General features: G+C 36.9%; 1 protein-coding gene across 1 annotated transcript; it reads right to left on the bottom strand.

The window, feature by feature from the left end:
- Window positions 1-5,097: 5,097 nt before the first annotated feature.
- LOC119527828 (COP9 signalosome complex subunit 4-like) lies at window positions 5,098-6,237 on the bottom strand. Its single transcript, XM_037828281.1, has 2 exons — window positions 5,236-6,237; window positions 5,098-5,166 (listed from the first exon to the last, which is right to left on the bottom strand). The coding sequence occupies exons 1-2, from the start codon at window positions 6,235-6,237 to the stop codon at window positions 5,098-5,100; spliced, it is 1,071 nt and encodes a 356-aa protein (XP_037684209.1).
- Window positions 6,238-15,977: the final 9,740 nt, after the last annotated feature.

The following is a 15,977-nucleotide window of genomic DNA, read 5'->3' as shown; positions in this document are numbered from 1 at the left end:
CCACAGTCATGTCCAGTCTGGTTTTTGTTATGTTAAATAAACATCTTTTAAAAATTATGGCTACCAGCTTTCACTGCTCATAAAATTAAGATTACTAGGTTAACACTTTATGATCCAAAGAGGCAGCAAATATAAAAGAAAATGAACTAAAACCCCTTGGATTTTTTTTTTTTTTTTGCCAACCCACTTAAAGTATGATGTGAACAGCAAACTTCATCATGGCAGGCACTCTTGAAAATTATAAAGACAGAGGGATGATGTTCATGCTGAGCCTAACTACGGGACTTGGCAAAGCCGGGACTTGCATAAGCAATGGAAGGCTGTAGGTCAGTGTGCGGCCAGCTAGAGCTGTATTTTGCTGTTGTTACTCTCTAATTACTCACATGGCCTTACACATATAGGTCCTCCGTAAATGTTTGTGGGAAGAACGGAGGGTGGAATGCCAGGCATTGCCTTAGTGGCATTACCAGCTCAGCAGGGAGAGCATGGATTTGTAATCTGGAGTATGAGCCCTGGATGGGAGCAGGTGAAACCTGATGAGGTAATGGGAGATAGAACCACAGGAGAAGCTGCTGAGGTTTTCTGGTAAATTCCGCCGCTGACTTTTTTTGGCCTTCAGAAATTCATGTGTGCTTTTCTGAGAGGCACAGTGAAGGGGCTCCACAGGTGAGGCTGAACTGGATAAATGCACGTCGGGTCGAAGGAGAGAAAGGAAAGTCTTGAGTCATAAATGTGTTTAAGGTGACCAGAGAACACATTTCTGAAGACTGTAAAAGGAACCTAATAAGAATTGGATAAGTATCAAGACATTGGAAACCCTGAGAAAAGTGTTAAATTCATTTATGGAGAAAATATTTTAAAAAGGAATAAAAACTAAGGTAGTAAGTGCATTTGCATTATTAACTACAAGTTTTTAAACATGAAATGATGTTTGGGCTGCCCCATTTAGTGTAAGATGCTGATGATAAAGGCAGTGATGTGAGGGCCAAGGAAGGGGAGCTAAGTGAACATCTTTTGTGCCAGGACTTATGTTAAAGGCTTTGCATGTGTCAGCTCCACGAAGCCCCACAATATATGACTAACAATGTAAGCTCACAAGGCCATGTAGAAAAAGTACAAGAAAGCATTTGTTTTGCTTACAATAAATCTATAAGCAATACACAAATACTTGCTTCTTGTTAATTTCAAATACCAAAGAAGAGAGACTAGAACAGAAAAAAACTTACCTTTAATCCTTGCCTCTTTCCATACTCTTCCTCTTCCTCACATATGTAGTTACTATTGATGATCTGATAAGTGGCCGTCCAATACTTTTTATTTGCATCTATGTATATATTTAATTTTTAAAATAAGAAGATGAATTATTGAAGAGCACCAACCCATTGGAACATAAACGTGAAATGATTTAATTTTTTAAAAAATGGCTTTCCCTCAACTGTGACATTTCACATTTCTCTTTATCATAGGTTGGTGAGTGAGTTCCTTAATGAAATCTTGGTCACTTTCTGTAACTTTTTCCTATTAGTTTCAGTTATTAGAATGGTTTCCTTTCAGTATTTAGGATTATATCTGTTTTAAAAGTTCAGTCTTAAATGTGGTTCAAAGAGGTTCTCCTCCCCAACCCCAGCTAAGGCCAGGCCTGGGTGTGGCTATTGCTGCTTGGCTCTGCAGGGGTGAGGGGATGAGGGACTTGCTTTCAGCCTTCACTTGCTTGGCTCTATATGCTGTGCTAGCTCTTGGTGAGCTCAGTGAGGATGGTGCAAGTGCCAATTTGTTTCTTGAATGAGGGGCTTGCTTCCATTCAGCATTGGTGGGTACTGATAGTCCTTTGTCAAAATTATATACCTCTTCCTGACAAGGATGGCACCTATTCTCATTTTTGTTGGGGGCATACCTTGGCCCACTGTCATCCCCAACTACGATGATTCTAAGAAGACTTCTTCCAGTCTCATCTGTTTGCCTAAACTTCCTCTAGGGCTGGCAGAAATGCCCCTACAAATTTCCAAAGTGCTCTGGAGTCTAGGGTGGGATACTGCCTTATATTAGAATCACTATCCTAATCTATCAGAGCATGAATAGACTAGTCCCAGCCTGCTAATAAGTAACCATGGCAGCGACCCATTAGAAGGGTTAGGGTAGAGACTTCAGCTTAGTGGACACAGGCAAGCCTAGGGTCACTCTGGCACACTGGTCTCATTGCTTATAACACAAACTCTAATTCAAACCTCTCCAGGGGAAGGGAAGGGACTGGAATAGAGCATGCCTCTCAAATGTTAATGTGTGTACAAATCAACTGTGGATCCTATTAAAATGCAGGTTCTAATGCAGGAGGTATAGGGTAGAGCTTGAGATTCTGCATCTCCAACACGTTCCCAGGTAAGGCTCATGCTGTTGATGCACCATTTTTCTTCCATATATCGAGTTGCAAGAGATGGAGTACCTAACTTGGTGGACTGAGGCTGTATGCTGAAGTGTCAATGCCTACAGCTGAGATAAGGTGTGGACTGCCAGGGGCTGACAACCGGCATCTCCATCTTTCTTTTCCCTCTGCAAGAATTCTGTTTACCTCACTCTATTTTACCTCTCAGATTGATGAAGACCAGCATACTAAAGTTGAGCTAGCTTATCTGTATAGGATTATTGGTTCTTATCTTTTCTAGAATGGAGAAGTAATGGTAATATTTTGTTTAAAGGTAAATTTAGGTCTTAATGGAACAGAATAAATAGTACAGAGATGTTATTTATGTCATCAAAGGACTTAAGTCTAATTTGATACATTATTAATGAACCTTCAAAAATCAGATTTACTGATGGTACCATTCAAATAAAATAATTCCTTACTGATAATTGAGAATTTTCTCTAAAAAACTATTAAGGGAAACATTTTTTATTTGGATCTAGAGCCAAGAAAGCATATATATAACACACATGCTATAAATCCTGACTCCTGTGTCCAAGGCCCAGACTAGAGTGAGGCTAACACAGGCCTAGGGCATTAAATTGGAGGAGGCACTTACCGAAGGGGTCGTGTGAGTGCAGGGTTGGCCCCTGACAGTGAGTGCCTCCTTCAATTCTGCACCCTGGGTCTTTGCTTACATCACCCTAATTTGATCCTGCCGTGCCCAGACAGACATTACTAATCAGAAAGTGTTGGCATAGGCAATGAAATCTGTGCAATTCATATGCTGTATTGTTATGCTAAGAATTGCTTGAGGGTTGTACCATCCATCTGGATAAAGCTATTGTCCATGTATCTTTGGCTGATTACCTATTATCTGGAACAGTGTTTCTTATTAATAAGTTTCATGGTTTGCCACAACAAACCACGTATAAAGCTATGCAGATCTTTTCATGAAAACATATAGTAGGGAAAAGCTTAACAATTCTCTAAACAGATTTCCCTTTCTGTTTATCTAATAATTTCTTCTTGGTCTTCTTATAAACGTATCATTTACCGTCAAATTTTCTGTGTATTTATCATTTTGAAGGCTGACCTAATGGTGAGAATCTCCAGGTTTAGTGACTGAAGACAGACAAAGCAAAGGAAAACAAAACCAGAACATAAAAATTAAAATGACTAACCAATATCCCATCCCCCCAAAAAACTTCAAATTGTCTTGAACTTGTCATCATGATTAAGTCATGAAAACTTTATTTTTGAAATAAGTTCCTGAAGGCCAAAACCAACACTTGAAATCCTTCTGTTGGAAAGGACAGTTTAGAATGCAACATAGCCAGGTATTGGTTGCTTTGTTTTAGACCTGTTGCATCAAAATCTCTAAGAGGGAGGCGTGGGCATTTGGAATGTATAAAGCTGCACAGGCGATGTTGATGTGCAGGCAGGAATGAGAACTAGAGCCCCAGAACGTGTCTATTTCCAGGGTGTGAGAAAATGCTCGCAGTGTCAAAACAAAGTTTATTTCACTGGATGTTAACCTAAAGATGAGCCCACCATTATTTTGAAATTTTCTTTCAATTTATGGAAAAAACATTTTTATAATAGCAATACCAAAAATAAAACACCCCACCACCCACCCACACCCCAAGTCCCATAACCTTTACAGATAACTCATTTTCATTCTCTCTCTTTCCAGGCCTCGGGACCTGTGACTTCCACATCCCACAGGGCCCCGGGCTTAGGCTTCACATGTGGTTCAATGCTCTGCTGTCACTGTCTTGAAATTCTTAATAATTTTAACAAGAGTCTCCACATTCCATTTATCACTGGGACCCACAAATTATATAGTTGGTCATACCCATATATACATGTGTATGTCTGTATATAATTTTGCATAGCTGTGATTCCAGCGCAGATACGAATTTGTGTGCTTTTTGTCACTCAAAATTATATCATACATACTTTTTCATTCTGTTTTAATGCTATTATGCCATCTTCATGATGATCAATTTTAATGATTATATAATCTTCAGTTAGTCATATACTATAACTAAGTTAACCATTCCTATCCCTTAACTTAATTTTTCCCGTATTAGGATGCTTCTCATTTTTTACTAATATGTTTTTTATAACAATGAGAATCTTTGTGCATTTAGCTTTGTCCTTTGAAAAAATTTTACTCAGGGTGCATTCTCAAGATGGGGATTACTGGGCTGGCCTGTTCATATTTCCTGGTTTGCTTAGGACAAAACCCATTTATGCCTGGTGTATTTATTTATTTGTTTTTGGCTCATTTCTCCATTTATTAGAATAACCCACATTTGAAGAGGTACAAAGCACAAATCCCAAACTTTTTAGCCACAGATATTTCACTTATTCCACTTAAAGAAAAAGCTTCTGAAACATCTGAGTTAGCTTGATACACAGAGACCCTGAAAATATGGGAACTACGTATTTTTAAATGCTTGTGTTTCCTGCTCTAATAATGTCTTCCTTCAATGGAATCCAGTATAAAAGGGATTGAAAAGTGTAAGGTCATGATGCAAATGATTTGGAGACATAGTAAAATTAATTTGTACAACATGGAAAAAGATGCAGTGTGCATAGAAGTTTTGTGAGGGTTTACTGAGCCATTTGAGCTTCCGTGGCTTGTGCTGTCTATTCTGGTGCTGTCTGACTGATTTTCTCCAAAAGGTTATTCACTTGGAAACAAAGTTATTGGATCTGTTTATCCCATGTTGGTAGGGCTTCTCATGTTTCAAAATGAACTATTCCATCAATCTGATCAATAAATCCATTCATACGTCCTTCTGTTATCATTTGAGATGCTTTTCTGCCTTAGCTGCAGGAATCTCTAAAAGAGCTCCAAGTTCTTCAAAAGTAATATTACTATATAATTTTCTTGCAGACAATAAATTGTGTTCAATAACAGCTCTGTCCAAGATGCTGGAACCATCAGCCGTAGTTGCTTTTTGGTGGGGCATCAGCATGGCAGCAAATTCCTGAAGTTGATTTCCTCTGATGATTCTATCTAGGTACATTTTCTCTAGGATCCCATAAGCAGCAAGTTGCTGACACCTTTCATCCTTAAAAAGAGTAGCTAGCATCCGAGAATGCTGCTGTCCTGATGATGCTAAGATGGTACAGTGCAAAGCATGTTTTAAGGCCTCTAGTCTTTCACTTTTGTGGACTATTGTCTTGTAAGAGAGCTCCCTGTACCTTTGCACAGCTTCAGTGAATTTTCTTCTATAATCAAGAACACAAGCACAGCACACCTTATAATGTACCTGTAACTGTTCATTAGTAGACTCATTCTGAAGCAATGGTACTCGATTTATGTAAGCGTCTGCCTGGACTGGATCATCATCCTCCAGATATAGTCTAGCAATCTTCAGGTAAGTCTCCAGTTTATAATCTACATTGTACTGTTTTTGTTCTGTTTCCAAAGGAATTCCCACCAGCACTTGGGCTGCATTTCTCCATTCTTCTTCTTTCTCATGTATAGATGCAAGATGCTGTCTTATTGAAGCAACCTGTTCCTCAAATGAAATGGCTCTAGGCTGAATCTTTTCCAGGGTGAAATGATATATTTCTTTGGCTGTGCTGTCCGGCAGGTTAGGGAGATGTGTGCAGAAATCCGTCAGTAACTGTCGAGAGATCACGAGGCTGACATTCTCATTGACCATTGCTTCCACAAAGGCTTTCAAAGCTTCAAGTTGTTCTGCCCCTGATAACTGAATAGCTTTTTCCAGGATCTTATGATACTTGCCCACCGGATCTTTATGAGAGCCGCTCGAATTCATGAGCTGGGCCAAGTCCTGCTGCATGGCTACCGCCATCTTTCTTCCCCTGGTGTATTTATTAATAGTGCCGCTTTCATTCTCACAAGTGTCCCGGTTTAGGCTATAAATTACATGGTTTTCTTGGCTATAACTGGTATTATGACCATTGAATACTTTTAAAAGGGAGGAATGACAAAATCAAACGACCTATAAAAAGATATTGTAACTCATATAACATTTAAAATAACCACTTTGGAAAGATAAATTATAGTTTAAAGCAGCTTCTTTAGAAAAGATTATCAAAATAGACAAATTCTCCACACAATCACCTAATTAAGATGAATGAGATTAATTAAAGGAGCAGTAATATATTGGGGCATTACAATTTTTTTAGCAAATATATGGTTATGAATGCCCCATGGGGAAAATACTTAAAAATCAAGATGTTGCCTTTATTTAGAATATACACAGATAATTCAGGCATTATATAAAAATTTCACTAATCTTGGTTTTATTGATCAATTTAAAAGTTCAGAAAGGGCTTTAAGATTTCCCTTTGCAATATCCAGAAAAAAAAGGATATTGCTAAGTGAATGAATAATGTAAGATTATAGAAAGAGATGTTTGTTCCCCATGAAGAATAAATAATTTAAAGAATGTCAGTAATTGTGCTTATGTAGACAAAATGAAATGACTGTAATCTGTGCCATGTGATGACTTAGATTGATGCTCTGATTTGCTAATTTGAATAATTTTTATCTATTCATTAAATTAGATTCATCTTCTCAAGGATGATTGGCATGTCCAGTTTCAGTTAATATATGAATGTGACCAAGATGAAGCTTCATTTCCTTGAAAATGTGCACCATCATTATGTTACTTCTCATTCTACCCAGGCTTGTCCCTTGAATTTGTTCCAAATTTATGGTATTTTGCTTTTTCCATTGAAGCTAGAAGCTATATTTTCAGGATAAATACAAAAAAATAAATTAAGTGTTTTTAAGAAGTGTGCTTGGATTGACTTTTATGAAACAAAAGTGTAGTTCAGGATTTATAGGGCATAAAGATTCTGACTGAAGGTTTCCTCCCTCTGGAAAGAGAGAGACCGTGGAGGCATATGCTCTTGGAAGATTAAAGAATTCTGTCCAGTTTCCTCTGCTTACAGGGACTTCAGCCATATTGGATTAAGGCCCACCCTGATTAGGTTTGGTCTCATTTAAATAGGATCTTTGAAGATCCTATTCACAAATGAGTCCACACCTGAACTAATAATATCTTCAAAGGTCCTATTTCCAAGTGGGTTTATACCTACAGGACTGCAGATTAAGACTTGTACATATCTTTTCTGGAGTACATAATTCAATCCCCAACAGGCAGTCAGATAAAAATCAAGAAAATTGGAGTTCTGTGCTCTCCTGGAGTGGAACAGATCCCCATGCCTGAGGAAAGGAGATGGGGGAACCTGGGCAGGCTTAGCCATCCTGATAAACTGTGTCAGGGTGGATGGCTGGACATTTATGTCCTTACCAGGGATTGGGCATCTTTTAGAGCAGTCCAGGCTTCAGATGGCACATGTGGTCTGGGTGGCCAGCAGGGGGCAGTGGCCAGAGGGAATATACTTAAGGCAAGTGCAAAAACCAGAATAGTAGAAGTGACAGGGCCTCCAAGGAGAGGCTGCAGCTGGGCAACAAAGGTAATTCTGAGGCTGGATAGCCATCTCAGTCCTTCAGTCTTTGATTCTGTGGCCTCTAAAAAGCACCTTTCATTCACAGAACGAGGCATGCATTTTTTTTCTTTTGTTTATTGAGTGCTGATCTGGTGCTGGGCACTGGGAATAGAGATGAACAAGCTGTATCTCTCACCCTAAAGCTCTCACAGTTTAGTAGTGGCGACTACTAAATTAGTGGTGGAATCAGTATAGTAATGCTCATTTATGATGCTTGCTGGCTAAGTTGGCCTTGTCCTGAAAGTGATAATTCTGCCTTTTTTTTCTAGGAAGCAAGATCTAGAAATAGTCTTTTTCCAGGGATCTAGTGTCTGGGTCTGGTGATGCATCAGAGTTAGTAATCTAACTCCCACCCAATGGAGCCAGTCTTCCAAATTGGTCCTTCCAACCCATGTTGAGTGGTAGCTCTGCTCGTTCTGTCTCAGGAAGGGGAGCTGGAGACCTCCTTCCAATTTCCTGATCCCTACAGGCCAGTGTCCCGCAGAATTAGCTTTGGTTTCCATTGTCTTGAGGCCAGCCCTCTACTTCAGGTGGTAAATTGAGGACCCAGTCCTGTATCCTGCTTGCTGTCAGCACTGTTTCCTAGGCCTGGGATTGGCTTTACTCCTGTTAACTATGTGGTCTAACCTGACCTGATCCTTTCTTCTGTTTTGCCCATCCTGTATCTGACTGCCCCATGACCATCGATACCTACCTGGGAACAGGTGAAAAGTAGTTAAAATGAGGTCTTGCAGTTAGTAAGTGACAACAGAAGGAATTCAATCCCAGGAGATCTGACTCCAGAGTCCATGCTCATAACCACCACACTGTCTCTCAACATTATGTAGGCATTCCCCCATTATGTCTAGTGTCCAGTATTGCTTGCTTTTGAGACAATCCAAAACCATCCACACTACCATTGCATTATGCACATTCTTCTCCTTCCTTCCTTCCTTCCCTCCCTCCCTCCCTTCCTTCCTTCCTTCCTTCCTTCCTTCCCTCCCTCTCTCCCCTCTCTGGAAGCTTTTGGGATATTAAGTTTATTGCTAGTGTTCTCAATTTCCTGATAATATATTTTGATATAGGTCTTTTTCCCTTCATACTTGTAGAAGTGAGCCCTTTCAATTTTTCAGTTCTAGAAAAATTTCTTTATTTCTTTGACAAACTTCCCTGTTTTTAATAGTTTTCTTTATGGAAAACTAAATGTTAGATTGATCTTTTATGTCTAATCTTTTATCTCATGTTTTTCACCTTTCGGTGGTCCTATTCTTTGGAGAATTTTCTCAACTCTATTTTCCATCTCTTCTATTGAATTTTTAATTTTGGCAACAATTTTTAAATTTTCAAAGAGCTTTACTTGTTTTATATCATCCTCATTTTTAAAATAGATGCACTATTTTGTCAATTTTCTCTGAAGCCACCAATTAGAGATTTTTGAAGCTCTCTTTTATTCTCAGCTCTACTTGTTTCTCCTGGAGTCTTCAAAATGAACTCTTCTATGTTAATACTGACCTCTCTCTTTCATCTGGAAGACTTTAAGTTTGGTGATCCTTGATTGTCTGTTTCTATTTTAAAATGAGATGCTAGAAGTTGATTGGGAGTTCTTTGCAAGGTTGGGGATTGTTGATTGGTGCCTTTGGATGTAAATGGATTGAGTAAGGAACCAACCCACATGGGGATTCTGGGGGACTCCCAAATGTGAAAACTTGGAGGTACTCTACCTCTGATTTCCTGCCTGGGAAAGTGGATGCCTGGTGGCATTCCATGTGTGGGGTTGTGGTACCTGATTCATCCATGCATCAACTATTCCAACTATTATAGCTCCAAAACTTGGTAGCTTAAAACAACAGTAATCATTTATTATCTCTCAAGATCTCTGTGGCTCAGAAATTTGTTAGTGACTCAGATGGGTGATTAAGACTTGGGGCTACAGTCATCTGTAGGCTTGACTGAGGCTGGAGGATCCACTTCTGAATGGCTTACTCAAATGCCTGGAAAATTGGTACTGGTTGGGGGCCTCTCCACTCGGGACCCTCCACTGGGTTACTTGAGTATTCTCATAGCATGGTAGCTGGCTTCTCCAGAGTGATAATCCATGGGAACAAGTTGGAAACTACAGTCTTTTATGACCTAGGCTCAGAAAGCACGCATTGTCGCTTTTGCCATATTCTATTGGTCATATAGGGCCATCTTTATTCAGTATGGGAGGGGAGTAAACAAGGGTGTGAATTCCAGGAGACAAGGGTCTTTGGGGGACATCTTGGAAGATAACTGCCACGTTGACTTTCATTTCATCCTCTTGTTTTCAGCTCTACGTGTTACTCCCACCCTTTGAAATACTTTGGTTTCCAATTCTAAGACCTTCTTAGGTTCTGTCAAGGAGTCACGCAACTTCATGTCCTTCTTTCCATATATGCCTCTATGCACGTATTATGCTGTCTCCTTCCCCACTGCTCTTCCTTTCCGTCTCTCACAATTTTCTCCCTGGTCTCTTTCTTGTGGTGGGGTTATGCATATTTTTTATTCCTTCAACTATAATTAGTGGGGAAGAGAGAGATGTATTTGGTCAATCTGTCATCTTTAATTGAAGCCAGTAATTGTATTTTTCAATGCAGCTTCCAGATTGGGACCTAGTTTTATTTCACAGACTAATTTTCTGATTATTTTTATGAATAAATTGCTTTCCCCTAACAGCTAAGAGCAACTAGTTAATCTAATTGATACTGAGGGAGTTTTTAAAACTTCATTTTATCTATGAAACATAAATAATACTGTGTGCATTATTCTGCTTGACACTTAAATTTTGCTGGTTTTATTTTGATATTAATGTAAAATTAGGGCTGCAATTTATAATGGGCTTCATGCTGTGAAGTTGATGCTATATTTTAGAAGCTGGAGAAAATGATGAGTTTGGTGACTGGTGATCCTGTCATTTTTGTTGCTGAAGCAACTCTATAATGTACCTTTTTTTATCATTAAAAGTATCTCCTTTCCTCACCAAATACAATTCTTTCATAAATATTTATAGCTCTCCATTCCCCAGGCTTTTTATTACAGAGGCACTCATTTACCCTGATGCAGAGCTCTATCTAGTTTTTTGATAAATAAAGGACACACATTTTTCTTTTGAAACCAGTAAGAAACCAAATTGAAAAGAACCAACAATATCTTATATTATAGGTGGTTTTACATTAAAATGTCTCCTTTTTAAAAAAAAACCTAAAAGCTATTAAATAATAATTCAGGTTTATTGTTCAAAAATTGGACAATATACATAACCAGAAATAAAAATAATAATCAAAATCACCCAGAATTCACCACTCTCCTCAAGGTATATATCCTTTTTGATTTGTTTTCTGTACATACATGCTCATTGGTCTGTGAATTAATTTTGTCACTTAATTGTTTATTATGACTATCTATCCTTATTAAGAAATGTAGGCCTAAACCATCAGTTTTAATGTTAGCATACTATTCCATTGTATGAATATAATAATATATTCATTATAATAAATAGTAAGTGATAAATATTCATATGATTTGACTATTCTTTGACTATTTCCAAAGGGGGATCTTTTGAAGTAGAATTTCTGGGTTACAGGATATGCACATTTTAAATTTCATATTGTCCTCTTGATCTCCAGAAGGGTAGACATATTTACACAACCACAAATGTTTACTGGAATCTCCAGTTCTCCACACTCTCTACTGCACCATATTAACCATTCTTTTAATGTCTAACAATGGCAAATTTTCCATTTCCATAACCAGATTCACTCCACTTTGGAGCATCAGTGGGCTCCTTGCGCTCTGTGGCATCGGCAGGAGTTGGGCAGGTGGGAGCAGAGTGAGGTCAAGGTGTTTATTCTTCTGCTCCTTCTCTGCCAGGTTAATGGTGGATGAGCTGCATATTCTAGCAAAAGCCGCAATTTGTGTCTGGTGGTCTCTACTCACAATGGGTCCCAGTGACTGCTCCCTTCTTTGCTCTTTCAGACCTAGACTTGGGAAATGGCTGCCTCCTGGGGCTGTTGCTAGCCTGGGGTGCTTCACCATCTCTGCTTGGTTTTCCTTAAACCTGCCCTCACTTCTGTAAAAAGTCCCTTTATTAATTAAATTTTCTCAGTCACCCGCATGAGTGTGCCCTCTGTTTCCTACCAGGACCCTGACTTTTCGATGCAAAAAATAATAATTCATTTTTTAATGATGATATTTTGCCTCTCAGATATTACAATTTTTTTCCTTAATTTGTTGCTTAACTTTGTTTTTAGCATTTTGCAGCTTGGTTTGAAATAATTTTATGCAGTGAGGTTTATTGATTTTTTGTTTGCTATATCATGTTTAAAAAATTCTTCCCCACCCCATTCTATAAATATTCACCCATGTTTTCTTCTTGTATGTTTAAAATTGCATTTAAAGTATTTATGTCATTAATCAATCTGGATTTTATTGTGAATGAATACATGAATTAGGGATAAAATTTTCTTCTTTAATTGCAGATTTTCATCCAGTTTTCCCCAAAACAATTATTGAATACCTACCATTTCTCCTTTGATTTGAAGGACCATTTTTATCATCATTACCTATTTATTTATTCTGTTCTGTTTTAATGATTTATATATCTATTCTAGCTCCATTGCCAAGCCTTTTTAATTTTTGTACTTTTGAAATGAATTTTACTATCTGATATAAGTTTTACCTCATCATGCTTCTTTTTTTCATAAAACTCCTGGATATTCAATTTTCTTATTTATTTTTCCAAACAAACTTAGGAATTGTGTGTTTCAAGGTCCCTCTCCGCCAAAATTGTGTTAGGATTTTATTTGGTATTGTTTTATCTTCACATATTATTTTGTAGAGAACTGATATCTTTTCAATTTTGAATCTACCAATCCAGAAATTTGGTTAAAGTATATTTATTTAAGTATTTTATTGTATTTGTAAAGTTTCTTCACAATGCCTTGTACAATTCTTATTTATCCTTATATTAAAAATATTTTGCCATTGCTATCGTGAAATTTTTATGCTTGCTATGAAAAGATAAGATGAGGGACAGGCAGAATTACTCCTGCTTGCATTTTGAAAAATCACTAGCAAAGTTAAACTCAAATTCATTCTAAGCTATATTTCAAAGTATCTCAATTTTTTTCTCTAATATTTGTATTCATAGTAGCTGAACTGATAATTTCACATTAATGTATAGTTATATATTATATAGTGTATTGTCAATTCATAAATGTATGAAGGGCTTCCACTTCTAAGACCATATATACCTTCATATATAAAAAATGTATTTTTAAGTGATAGCAGCACAATTTATACCTTAATATTTTAAACTTTATATTCTACCAAACATTAGTGGCATCCCATAATAACTTTATGAGGAAAGAAAATCCATATATACAAATTATCTATAAAATAAAAACCTCATATACATAAATTTTCTCAGACCAACACCAGTGCTAAAACAACAAAAATAAATTCCATATAGATTGAATAGCCCTAGATTTTCCAAAGCTCACAGTAAATGTAAGCAATTTTTACTGCAATAAGATGATAACTGAACATTAGCTCTGGAGAATTTAAGCGTAATTAATATATAGCTTAGAGAATTTTACCTCAAATTCACTTTCAAAATCAGTTCAGTATTGTTGTAGAAAATTATTAGAGTTCTAAAATCTTTATAGATGCCCCAAACTAAATTTCTAAGAGGTTTGCTAAGTTTCTACAGTGTACCTTCATTTTGAATGCATTGTTTTGAAATCCTGAAAGTAGTTAATGTACATTTCTTTTTATTGTTGTTTCAAATGAGGAGACAGCTGCAGTATGGAACATAAGTGTTGTAAGTATTTAACGAATTGGTAAACTGAGATGGAAAAATTAAGTAGCTCGTATTACTATATGCTTGGTAATTGCTTTAGTTCAGGTTCTTTTAACTTCTGACTTTTACAGTTCCAGCCGTCTCCTTGCCAGTTGTCATTTCTCCAAATCATTTATCTTGGCCTTTTGTTCAATGACTTCTTTGAGGACAAGTCTGAGCATGTCCTTCTTGCTCAAAGGTTTCAAAGACTAATGAGAGCCTTCAGAAGCATCTTAGGCCCATACAGTAAGCTTGCATTGTCTAAGTTTGCATTGTCTAAGTTTACATTCAATGTCCCCATTTCTGTTCCTTTTGTAACCTAATGCTTTAGTCATTTCTATCTTTTCCTCTCCTATACTCATATTGTGCTCACATGTTCTGTCCTTTCCATCTTTTGAAACCGTATCCAAACTCAGAGTCTCAAAACTAAGTCTTTGATTAAGATTTTGTTGATTTTCCTCATCTGAAATAAGTACTACATTTTCTCATGACAGTTTCTTTATGGTTCTTTTAAAAGCTTAATAATTTTGTCACACACACTTTAGAATCCTTCTTATTTAATAAACATCTTGCTACCAGGTAGAATGTCTTGTTTATCTCTGAGTGCCTCGTGATGCCAAGCATAGTTGAATTCTTACACCTAGTTTGTAGAACTGGGTGGTGATTTCTAATGCTAAGGTTCACTGTATAATGTTGACATTGGCTAGAGTTGGACTGAAATACATGTTGCAGGAAAATCTCCAGATGTGGAGAATAATTATAAAAAAGAATATTTTATATTGAAATTTAATACCTATAAAGTTGTATTTTCCCACTATTAATTTCATTTGGGAGAATGGTGACGCTGTATTTGTTTTGTTTTGTTTTCACAAATATTTAATATACACTAGTATGCCCTCCACAATGATCTTAAACTTAACCACATTAATGTCCTTTGAAAATATGTAAAATAAAAAATAACAACTTCCCTGGTTTTCATTTGAGTAATTGAAAAACCATTGAGTAGAATTGAAATGCCATTTAAAAGGTACAATTTTTACTATGTCAGAGTATGGCTGTTATTTTATTTTTAAATAGTTTACTCTTTTAATACCAGTTTAATGTTTATTTAGGCATGGTTTAGCTGTTGTAAGTAGAGAAGGGAATTTTACAAGTTTAAATATAGTGAAGACATCCACTGTGGGTATTTCTTTAAATGGATATAATGGGAAGTTGTCAATGGTTTAATATTAATAATCTTTATTTTTGCATTATTTCATAAAAGCAAACTCTGTAATCATTTTTGTAGCTAATTATTATGGCTATCATTTTGGAGAAATGGAATTGACTCCAGCTTTGTTATCATGAGGGTGGATAATTTTATTAGGCAATTTCCAGTGGGTGGTACAATAATTTGGCTGGTGAGCAAAGTTTTTCTCCTATTGTGAGAAAGAGGCAATTGTACAGGATAGGATACAGCATGGCACTTTTGACTTTGAACTGGCTCTAGATGAGGAGTTTGTCTAGAAGAACTATGACCATTAATTCCATCTACTTTCAGATGGGTACACCTGAGCATAAGCATGCTGGAGAGTGCATACACTGCTGGGCATGGCCCAACTTATTTTTATATAACAAAAGAAAAAAGTGATTGCAAAAATATCTGCAGTGGATCAATGGGAAGGGAAAAGCCCAACTGCCCTAAGGGTTAGTGAACACAGGTGAAGTTTTTGCCTTTTTTCTCGTAAAATTTGGTTTGAATTTCTGCCTTAGCCCTAAATGCTTCAGATAGAAAAATGGCAAGATTTAAAAGGCAGATAACAGTGGATTTTTATCAGTGTCCCGTGCATTGCAAAAGTAGAAAGCCTTCTTTGTAGAAATGTTATATTTCCCTTATAAATTTAGATTATATGTAATTGTTTTGCATTTAGTTCAGTAATTATGAAATAAATTAAACCTACTTTTCCATGTCAATGAATGAATACACGCCTAACTTGTGTGCTGTCAAAATATTACTCTTCTAGGCAAGGAAGAATAAATAATGTGGAAAATGTATATATGTTGGAGTGCACACCTAAGTTCCAAGTCTTCGTCTACCTGCTACTAACTGGGAGACTTTTGTGAAGTTACTTTACCTCAGTCTCCATTTCTTCCTCTGTATAATCACCCAATACCTGCTTCATATAGTTGTTCGAAAGATAAGAAATTCTATGTAAAGAAAGTGCTTAATATTGCCTGGTACGTAGTAGGTTCTCA

The sequence above is a fragment of the Choloepus didactylus genome, chromosome 1 (genome assembly GCF_015220235.1).
Source record: "Choloepus didactylus isolate mChoDid1 chromosome 1, mChoDid1.pri, whole genome shotgun sequence".
NCBI classification, from domain to species: Eukaryota; Metazoa; Chordata; class Mammalia; order Pilosa; family Megalonychidae; genus Choloepus; species Choloepus didactylus.
Note: the sequence above shows the minus strand (reverse complement) of the source record. Positions and strands in the feature narration are given on the sequence as shown.